Source organism: Neofelis nebulosa, chromosome 10 (genome assembly GCF_028018385.1).
Source record: "Neofelis nebulosa isolate mNeoNeb1 chromosome 10, mNeoNeb1.pri, whole genome shotgun sequence".
Classification (NCBI taxonomy): Eukaryota; Metazoa; Chordata; class Mammalia; order Carnivora; family Felidae; genus Neofelis; species Neofelis nebulosa.
This window is the reverse complement of record NC_080791.1, coordinates 103,724,788-103,736,097: the sequence shown is the minus strand read 5'-3', so window position 1 is coordinate 103,736,097 and position 11,310 is coordinate 103,724,788. Positions and strand designations below refer to the sequence as shown.

Below are 11,310 nucleotides of genomic sequence, written 5' to 3'. Positions count from 1 at the left end.
TCGAGGCACTCACGATCCAAGAGCCTCTGAAGCGTGTCCGCCATTCCCTCCACCGCCCGAATGCGGCATTAGTGCACCCTCAGCTAGTGGTGTGGCAGAGCTCTCCGGTGACATGGTTGAAGTGGGGTGACCTCTGCCAGGCCATTTCACATTCATCTACTCACCTGGTCCTCATAACCACACATGGAGGCAGATCTGGCAGGGGCTACTATTGTCTCTATTTCATAGGTGAGGCCCAGAGAGGTGTTCGGGCTTGAAGAGTGTTCTCATTCAGCTAAATTTTTAAAAAATGGCTGTGGAGCAAGACAAGGGCCTAACACCCTACCCAGCATGAAGACGGCCGATAAAAGTGACCTGGATTCAAAAAAGAATGACCGTCAACACGCTGTGGGCTGGAGGTGGGGAACTGTAAGGGTGGTAATACCAACATGAAGTAATGGCACATGGCAGAGATACGATCGACCCTCCCCCGAGGGTTTACTTACTACGTAGCAAGCACTGGGTCACGTACCAGTGACAACAACTCGACAAGACAGGTGTTCTCCTTATCTCCTTTCTACACACGAAGAAGCTCAGAAGATAAAGACTTGCCCTGTTCGTCCAGCTAGTACATGGCAGAGGGGGGCCCAGACTTCAGGACTGCCTGAACTTACAGTCCGTGGTCTGAGTTACTACTCTGTTGACTCTCAGATGTGGATCCATACAGAATTCATGGGGGAAGATGCTTCTGAACTGTCGGAGAGGAGGGGGGAGATACAGCTGACCCTGAACAACACGAGTTTGAACTGTGCAGGTGCACTACACGTGGTCTTTTTTTTACAGTATAATATAAAATATAATATATATATAATACATTAAAATATAAATATTTTCACAGTATGATACTTATGATTTTCCTAATAATATTTTCTTCTGCCTAGCTTACTTTATTGTAAGAATACAGTATATCATACACACAACATACAAAATACGTGTTAACTGGCTGCCTATGTTATCGGCAAGGCTTCTGGTCAACAGTAGACTGTTAGTGGTTAAGTTTTGGGGAAGTCAAAGTTATATGTGGATATCAGCTTTGGGAGGATAGAGGTCAGCACCTCTAACCCCTGAGTTGTTTAAGGGCCAGCTGTCCATTAATAGAAAAGGACATGTAGACACAGTAAATGAATATGAGCCAAGGCATGTGTAATTATAACAACAGCTGTCACCATGCTGGGCATTTTACAAATGCTACTTTCACTTAATTCTTAACAACATCCTGTCCACACAGATAGAAACTATAACCACTGTTATATGGATCCAGTAACTAAGACCTCAGAATGTTCATCTTTATGCCAGTCCCCACATCTGGTAAATTGCTAAAGTAGGACTCGAACCCAGGCCAGTTTGTCTCCAAAGCCCAGGCTCTTATTACCTCACTGTGCAGGAGCCCAAGGTTAAGGTCCCAGACCAGCAGATGTGAAGGATAAAGGTGAGGAATTAGTGAGAGGGGAAGGTTCAGACCCCCACCATAGTAGGCCTTGAATGCCAAGCTGAGAAGATCGTACTTTGTAAAGAAGGAAGGGAAAGATATCAGAACAATTTTTTGGGTTTTTTTCTACCTTATTTCTTTCCAACAAAAAAGTTTGGTGGTAGAAACTGTACTTTAAGATACTTAACCTGGTGGCAGGTGAAAGATGAAAGTATTTATGGGGCCCCTGGGTGGCTCAGTGGGTTAAGCATCGGACTCTTGATGTCAGCTCAGGTCATGATCTCATGGTTTGTGAGATCAGGCCCTGTGTCGGGCTCTGTGCTGACAGTGTGAAGGCTGCTCGGGATTCTCTCTCTTTCCCTTTCTCTCTGCCCCTCCCCCTGCTCATGCTCCTTCTCTCTCTCAAAATAAATAGATAAAGTAAAAAAAAAAATGTATTTACTAGGTGGGTATGGCAGGATTAGAAAAGGAGTCACGTGGTTTGGCGGGCAGTTCACTGGGAAACAAGCCAGTGGGGTGGTGGCTCAGAGAGAGAGTCCAAGGAGACTACTGTGTCCAATATGGGTCCCAGGGATTCTGGGTATGTCATTAACAAGAGGAGGGAGGCCTGGAAGAGAGGGGAGCAGCTCTTGGCAAGAAGATTCAAGTTTTAGCAGTAGGACTTCACAGCGGACATGTTTAGCCAGCGGTTGGGACTGTAGAGCTGGGGCTCAGGCACAGAAATATGGCTTGCTCAGGGCTCAGGATCAGGACTGGTCCTGACTTCTAATCTGAGGACCCTGCACTGGGTACATCTTCACCATGTGGTTGATTTTCTCATTGTTCCACATGATCTGCTTCCTCCTCTGTAACAGAACACCCATGCCCTTTGCCATGGGACCCAAGGGGCTGCCTTGTAGGCAGTTCATGACCCCGTTCCTTGTGTGGTGTTCATGACTTGCTGGGGCCTGTGAAAGGTGAGTAGGAGTGACAAGCTTCCAGCAGCAGCTGTAGTGGGTTCACACTATTCCACTCGGATTCTCTCTTGCTCCTCTGCTCCCTTCCAGGAGAAGGGCAGAGACCACAGAAAGGCTGCTCCTTCAGCCTGGATTCCAGGACACGGGGCCCCACGGAGCAGACAGAGTGGACTCATAGCAGCCAAACAAGCCACAGCCACTGGCATGCACAGTGCATGAGAGTCAGCATTTGTTGATGTCAGCCTCTGAGACCAAGGTTGTTACCCAGCAGGACCTAGAGAAAGCTAGCTAAAACCCACTTCCGGTCCAGCACTGCACCCCACAAGAAGGGGCGCGACACCCCCTTGGATCAATGGTTCTTTTCCTTTTTGAGATCAGGGAAGGTTTGGAAATCCAATCGTTTTCTGGCCTTAGCCACAGAAAAATGAACATAAAGATTTTATTCTAATTTTACAATTCATAGAACCACTTAAGCTTGAATCATGAATCACTGGGGATCCAGAAACCCAATCATTTTTCCCTCTGTCTTTTGGGAAATTCATAGAATACAGAAGTACATTAAAAGAAAAGAAAAAAGGTAATCTCCCACAAATTAGGATCCCTGCCCTGGAGCAGTGCCTCTGAAGCTTTAATGTACTGTCAGATCACCTGGGATCTTGTTAAAATGAAGGAGTTTCTAAGGTTCTGCATTTTTTTAAAAAAGTGTATTTACCCATTTTAAGAGAGACAGAGAGAGTGCAAGTGGGGGAGGGGTAGAGAGAGAGAGACAGACAGACAGAGAATCCCAAGAAGGCTCCATTCTGTCAGCGCAGAGCCCAACGCGGGGCTTGAACCCACGAAGTCATGAAATCATGACCTGAGCCAAAGCCGGATGCTTAACCAACTGAGCCACCCAGGTGCCCCGAGGTTTGGGCTTCAGTGGTTCTATGAATTGTAAAATTAGAATAAAATCTTTATGTTCATTTTTCTGTGGCTAAGGCCAGAAAATGATTGGATTTTCAAAACCTTCCCTGATCTCAACACCAAGCTTCTAGGTGTTGTCACTGGTGCTGGTCCCAGGACCATCTGCTAAGCAGCAAAGCCCCCTGGGAAAGCATCCTAAAATAGATGAATTATTGCCAGTGCTATCCAGGAGAGGAAAAAGCCCTGCCCCAACTATATCCTGCAAAAGAAAACATTCTAATCGTCCCCACCTTAACCTACAGTTGACTCAAATATGACCTTGTTACCATGTGCGTCTATGGTAAAAAGAGACTCAGCTCTTTAAGCCTGTGCACAGCAGGAAGCAAAACTTGGGGCCCTGACACAGAAGCAAATCCTACCCCCCAGCCCCCCAAACCCCCGTTCTTACTTTTCTCCCTTTCTCGCTGTCTGGAAGGTAACAGTGTCTTGGGAAGCCACGGGCGCTGAAACTCTTCCCAGGATTTGGGTGTTCCGGCCCCTGAAAGCAGAAAGGAAGTCAGCGAAGGGCATTTTTCAAGATGTTTTTAATGAAGGGGTGCAGACCATGCGTGACTAATTCAAGTAATGATGACAATAATAACGGTCACAGCGTCTGGACAGAGAACAAATCCCAAAGCAGTGATAGCAGTGGTTTCCCACCTGTTTTGGAGTCGTTAGACCTGCGTTTGGACCCAGAGCGGCCACCTCCCGATGTGTCAGCTGGAGCCCTCTCTTGGGGTGTGGGTTCCCCCAGCCATCGAATAGGGAGAGTGTGAAGGCTAAAGTGATCTTGGCACCTGCAGTGCATAGTAAGAGCCCAGTAAACGTTCATCATCATCACCCGGGGGCTCTGGCCACGGGCTCTTTTGTTTCACAAAAGAGGAAAACTTCAGCCTAGAGAGGTCACAGGGCTTCTCCAACGTCAATGGCTTTGCCAAAATTTAAGCCCAGGCTTCCTGAGGCACACGATGAACTTTTTCCCTCTAAAGTACTCAGAATAACAAAAGTGCCTCTGAGCCAGGAGCCTCGGAGTCATCTTTATCCATTCATCCACTGATGTGCATGTAGGGTCTTGGCTATTGTGAATAATGCTGCAGTGAACTCGGAGGTGCACTGATACCCCAATTCAGCAAGCAAGCAGGGACAGAAACTGACGCAGAATTTAGCCAGAAGCCAGGCTTCCTAATCAGGATCCACAGGCCCCCTTGAGAAGCTCATGAAAAGTGAGGGATTTTTCTCCCAGAACCAATGCATCTATCCGCCCCCCTCCCAACCCCTTCCCACCCCAAACAGAAATGTTTGTCTATAATTTCTGAGCATCCCTAACCCCCTGAGGGTCTGTGGAGCCATTTAAAAAATCCCTTCTAGGTGAAGCCAATCTAATATTGATAATTCCATGCAGCTCCTAGCACAAGCTCTCACACAAATGGTAACTGTCGTGGCTGAAAAAAATGAGTCGAGGAGTGAATGAATGCATGAATGAATGAAGAAACTATAAGAAAACACAGACTTTTCATTTTTTTCTTATAGTGGATGGTGGTTCCAAACGGATTTTTTAGAAGTTTATTTATTTATTTTGAGAGAGAGAGAGGGAGAGCAGGGGAGAGTCAGAGAGAGAGAGAAAATCCCAAGCAGACCCTGCGTGTCAGTGCAGAGCCTGATGCAGCGCTCAAACTCTGGAACTGCGAGATCATGACCTGAGCTGAAACCTAGAGTCAGACACTTAACTAACTGAACTTACCCAGGCACCCATCCCTCCCAAATTGAGTTTTAAATCCTGTGATTTAAAAAGATTTTCAGTAGCCTGGCTCAAGATCATCTATCCTTTCCAAACTGAACATCTTAAGCGCGATACAGGAGAAGGGAAATATACCCCTGGGCTGAGAGAGGTAACAACATCTTCTTGGAGACGCAGGACGTGACAGTTCTGAATTTCATAGTCCCATGAAATCACAGCACATTTACAACACGCTCACGGCCACAGCTGTTTGTAAGCCAGACTGCCCAACTCCAGAGACGATTCCCAGCACGGCTCTGCCCGCACCTCACCCTCCTGGGACTTGCCCGTCTGCAACACAGACACCCGCCTGGCGCTGACCCCAGGAGGCTGTGTGCTCTCTGCACGTCGCCAAGTGGAGCAGTCACGACTCTGCCTCCTCTAGACTGGAGACTCATTCTCTGAAGTGAAGGCAGAACTCCAAGTTCTCGACTCCTCTTGGAAACCCCAAGCCCTTGTGGTCTCTGGAGTCTCCAGGGACAGGGACGGACACAGCACTGAGGGGTCCTGCTACTGACTCGCAGGGGGTGGTCTATAGAGTGGCTGCACTGACCCCAGAGAAATGCATTTCCCTTGGCGCAAGCTTGAGTTTTCCTGGACGATCCGTGATCCATGGCGTCTACACAGGCAGCAAGCGGCCCCTCAACACCACCCCTCCCACCACCTCAACCTCTGTGCTGGCTCTCCATTCTTTAGTCCCAGAGGCTGGGAAAAGAATCTCCTGCAAAATGGTTGCCCCACCCTGATCTTTGCCCTCCTTCTCACCAGGGATCAGCCACCGGCTGTCTCTCCCGACTCCCCGACTCCCATATTGTCAGTCTTGTCCCTACCATCCCAACTGGCTGCCTCCAGTCATTCCAGAAGGTCGCAGCTGCCCCCACCTCCAACCACATCTCCCTCTCCCTCATCCTCCGCACCTTCCTTGTTCAGGCCCCATGACCAGAATGGTCTCCTAACTGGTCTAATCAGGTCACCCCTCACTTCTCCGCCAGGCTGACCTTCCCAAAGTGCAGTCCCAACTACACAACTTCCCAAAATGTTGGTCGCATCCAGCAGTGAGCTGGACAAACAAAGCCTGACAAATAAAGCTGCAGCCCTCACCATGCTGGCGTCCTTCCATGGCCTGCCCACAGTCCTCCTTCACTCTCTGCTCCTTCACGCACCCTCCTCCCATCCCCCACTGTCACAAGTCCCCAAATTAAACTCTTCTTTGTGGCCCACCAACACCCCTACTTCCTCTCCGCCACAACTCTGTCCTCCCACTAAAAACCTTCTCCTCCATTTCTTTATGGCTCTCAAGGTTCAACTACTGGTGCCCTGCACCAGAAAGTCTCCTCAGACCCTCCCAGACAGACAGACATAAGCCCTCTTCTTCTTTACCCGGACAAGTAGCTTGCTCACATAATGCCAGTCACCGGGCACTGAGCCCCTGACCACCGTGCCCAATACCACAGCATGCACATACAAATGTTCACTCCCATTCTTACAAAGCCCCCTGCACAGGAGGTTCTCAGCTATATGGATGAAAAAACCAAGGGGCACCTGGGTGGCTCAGCTGGTTAAGCATCCAGCTTTGGCTCAGGTCACGATCTCATGGTTTGTGAGTTCAAGCCACGCATTGGGCTCTGTGCTGACAGCTCGGAGCCTGGAGCCTGCTTCAGATTCTATGTAGCCCCTCTCTGTCTGCCCCTCCCCCGCTCAGGCTCTGTCTTTCTCTGTCTCTCAAAAATAAACGTTAAAAAAAATTAAAAAAAAAAAAAAAAAAGAAACTGAGCTCAGAGAGGTCTGGTGGTGGTCCAACGTCCCAGCCAATACAGAGTCGGCCAGGATTCAGAACCCAAGTGTCTTCAGACTTTGAAGACCTCTTGTGTTGCCCCCCCCACCCCCCACAGCGTTTATCTATGGTGCACATTATGTTGTGTTCTATAGTTTGGTGATGTAGACTTATTTTCTCTGACTGGCTGGTAAGTCCCTCCAGGAATAACCATATTTTTCTTTAAATTCTTTTACAGACTATCTCACCTGCTCCGGTTTATTTCTGCCACATCTCTTATCGCTAGTTGGCAATACCTCGCTTATGTATCTGGGCATTGACTTCCTCATCCCGCTAGAATGGGGGCCTCCAAGGAGAAAAGACTGTGTCCACTTTGCTCACCTTTGTTTCTCCAGCACCTAGAACATGCCTGGTCCATAATCCATCCTCCAATGTTTGTTAAATAAGAGACAAAATGGAAGAAGGCAAGGAGGAGGGAGGAAGGAAGGGTGAACTGATAAATAGTTGCCAAATAAATGAATCCTAGATCAGTTAAAAAATCTTCAGTGTGTGAAGGAAGGGGCACATTTGTATTTACTGTTAGGAATAGGGTTCAATTTGTTCCTTAGGGCTGTCTTTCAAAGAATCAAAAGAGGAAATAAATGCCTACAAAAATCAAAGCCAAGGGACATCTATTGAATTATAAATGCAAATATCATTTGACAAAGAAATTCTACTTCTGGAAAATTATTCTACAGATATACTCACATGCATACAAGGTTATCTGTTACAGTATTATTTGTTGTAGTAAAAAGATTGGAAGCAATCCATATGCCCATCAAGTGGAGACTGTTGAATATAAATTAGGGTGCATGTATACTATGGATTCTCACCCAGAGCCAAGAAGGAACGAAGAAGCTCCCTCTATACCAACATGGGAAGATCTACAAACTATATTGTTAATTGAAAAAACCATGGTGCAGAACAATATGTCTAAAATGTCCCCCTCTGTGTACCAATGGGAGAGGTGGAAACAGTCTTTGCTGCACATGCACGGAGAATCCTGGGGGACACGTAAGAAGGTAAGAACAATGGTGGAACGCGGGGGCAGGAGGTGAAACCGGGTGGACGGAGGAAAGGAAACTTTTCACAGTATAAAATTATCTTATTTCTCTCCGGCTGCTGTAATGAGACACCACAGACTGGGTGGCTTAAACAACAGAGATCTATTTCTCACAGTTCCGGAGGCTGGGAAGTCCAAGGTGCCAGCAGATCCAGTGTCGGGTGGGCGCCCACTTCCTGGTTCATAGACTGCTGTCTTCTCCCTGTGTCCTCGATTCGGGAAGGGATGCGGGGGCTCTCCGGGGGCTCTTTTACAAGGGCACCCATCCTGTTCACGAGGGCCCCACCACATAACCTGTTCAGTTTCACGGAGTCCCAGCTGGAGAGGAACTTGTACATGGGGTCTCTCCCACCTCTGATTTAGATGGTATGTAGGTGAGTCCTCGGATTTAGACTTTAAAGTTGATGCTGGAATGAGTTAAGACTTTGGGGACTATTGGAACAGAATGTATTTTGCAAGCAAGGAGTACAAGAAGTAATGGACTGCTATAAACTGAGAGTCTGTAACCCTCGGAAATTAACAAGTTGAAATCTAACCCCCAAGATGATGGTATTTGGAGGTTGGGTCTTGGGTGGGTGATAAGGTCATGAAGGGGAGCCCTCATGAATGGGATTAGTGCCCTCATAAGAGAGACCCCAGAGAGCTCCCTCACCCCTTCTGCCATGAGGACACAGCATAAAGATGTCCGTGACCTAGGAAGCAGGGGCTTACCAGATAGTGAATCTGCCAGCACCTTGAGCTTGGACTTCCCAGCCTCCGGAACTGTGAGAAATAACTTTCCGTTGTTTAAAAGCTACCCAGTCTGTGATATTTTCTTGAAGCAGCCTGAACAGATTAAGACAAACATATTACTGGGGCACCTGTACAGCTTAGTTAAGTGTCCAACTTCGGCTCAGGTCATGATCTCACAGTTCGTGGGTTCGAGCCCCGCATCGGGCTCTGTGCTGACAGCTCGGAGCCTGGAGCCTGCTTTGGATTCTGTGTCTCCCTCTCTCTCTGCCCCTCCCCCCTCATGCTCTGTCTCTGTCTCTCAAAAATAAATAAACATTAAAGAAAAAAGACAAACCTATTGCCTGCAAACACTGAAACTTAAAAAATAAGTAAATAAAAGCCCGCGGCTGACTCGGGAGCACCTGAATGCCAGGAGGGATGCTGTAGATGATCCGGATGGTTTTGCAGTCGGGGTGGCCGGGCAGGGAGTGAGGGATGAGGTGGTACTCCATCTTCCCCGGAGGCTGGGTGCCTGTCTTCACCCCATAAATGGTCTTACAGGTTGGACACTGCAAACTTCCGTCCTGAGGGCGCAAGGCAGGAACAGCCAGGTTGGGAAACAGTCTTGGCAACACACCCCTAACCCCACCTAACCCTGGAAGGGGACAAAGATAAAAGGCCAGGGGGACAAAATGCACCCAGATAAGTAAATTCCACAAATTAGCTCCATGCTAAGGGCCGTGTAAGAGAGACCCCCCCATCCTTGAAAGGCAGAGCAGCCCATGCGGGCAGGGAACATACACAGGGAGTCATTATTAACCGTGAAGTCCCAAACGAGTCGGACACACAACAAAGCACTAGGGAGCAGCCTCTGCCCAACTGCTGAGCATCACAATCCTGACGAAGCTTGCTGGAAACAAAGATGCTTGGACCCCACCCCAGGCCACCAAACTGGATGGCGGGGGGAGGGGGGGGGCGCTACAGAAAGTAGCAGTGAAGAGTGAGAACTTTGGATTCTCAGCTCTGCCATCTACCTGCTGGGAGACCTGGAGCAAATTACTTAACCTCTCTGGGTCTCGGCTTTGTAACAGAACAAGGAAAACAATAGTATCTACCTCACTGGGTTGTTGGAAGGATTGAATTAGAGAACCCACAGGAAGTGCTGACCACTAAGTCGTGTCTCTAACTGTTATTAGTACTTTTATGACCCCTAAGGCTCGTACGGGTTTAGAAACCACTGCTCTGAAAAGAGAAAGTGGGTGTCGTGTGCCCGAGTAGATGAAGCTGACTTTAAGAAAATGGTCCTTAAAGAAGAGCTGTGGACTGGTTTTGAAGGATTGAGGACAAGGTCTGCACAGGCAACGAGGGAGGGAATGAGTTGTTAGTGAAGGCGTTTTAAATCTTACAAAAGACTTTACATCTTGTTTCACGTAGGCCTCGCCTGATATCAGCTTTAAAGGAATATTAGCCTTATTATTAGCCTTAAAAATGATTCCCGGGGCGCCTGGGTGGCTCAGTTGGTTGAGCATCCAACTTCAGCTCAGGTCATGATCTCACGGTTTGTGAGTTCGAGCGCCGCGTCGGGCTCTGTGCTGGCAGCTCAGAGCCTGGAGCTTGCTTTGGATTCTGTCTCCTTCTCTCTCTGCCCCTCCCCACTTGTGCTCTGTCTCTCTGTCTCTCAAAAATAAATAAATACAAAAAAAAGTTTTTTTTTTAAAAATGGTTCCCATTTTGGGGCACCTGAGCAGTTAAGGTCATGATCTCCTGGTTTGTGAGTTCAAGTCCCACCTCTGTCTCCCTCCCTCTCTGCCCCTCCCTCCCCCTCAAATAAATAAATATTTTAAAAAAATTATTCCCTTTTACAGAGAAGAAAACTGAGGCACAGCACCATTAAAGGACTTGACACTAGTTAGGGCTTGGTCCTCAGCTGTCTGTACAAAGCCCACGGCTCGGTGGCTGTGTTGGGGCGCAGGGCAAGACTCTGGATGCAGACATATAAGGGGCCTTGGCTTCACACTGGGGCCCAGCGAGGCGTGGCCTGCACGGCTGGGAGGAGACCTTGTTCCCAGGCTTTCCAGAAGAAAGTGGGTGAGAAGGAAGGCGTGGGCAGGGAGCCATGTGTGCAGAAAAGGCTCACAGCCAGGAGAGAAGCTCTCCAGGACATCCGCACCATTTCAGGAGGACAGCGATCCTCTGTGGAGCTATTTGGGGACCTTCAGCTCAAGCTCTACTAATGTTAAAGGAGTAACTTGCGTTCAGGGCAATGGAGAAGGTTACTCCATGTGGTCAACGGGACAGGAACCCAAGGCTTGGGGCCAAGCCTTGGCCCTTCCACCTTCTGCTCTGGCCTTAACTTGCTTCATGGCCTTGGGAGAACCACTGGGTTTCTCTCTGGGTCCTTTCGTTTCCTCTTCTGTGTGAAGAAAATTTTAAACGGCATGCTTCAAAGTATTAGTGCAAAGAGGAGCTAGATTGTTCTTGAAAACAGTCCTCAAAAAGAGAATGAACATGCTAAAAAATCCCTTTAAATCCAAAATAACCTCTTAAAATACAAAACCCCAATGAAACCTTTTAACCTAG

General features: G+C 48.2%; 1 protein-coding gene across 2 annotated transcripts in view; it reads right to left on the bottom strand.

The window, feature by feature from the left end:
• Window positions 1-11,310, bottom strand: part of DTX4 (deltex E3 ubiquitin ligase 4) — a 37,173-nt gene that overhangs the window by 3,852 nt on the left and 22,011 nt on the right. For both annotated transcript variants that reach the window (XM_058689084.1, XM_058689083.1), the window contains exons 7-8: window positions 9,153-9,314; window positions 3,776-3,865 (exon numbers count right to left, since the gene is read on the bottom strand). In XM_058689084.1, the coding sequence (XP_058545067.1) occupies window positions 3,776-3,865; window positions 9,153-9,314 (252 nt within the window). The remainder of the gene's footprint in view (window positions 1-3,775; window positions 3,866-9,152; window positions 9,315-11,310) is intronic.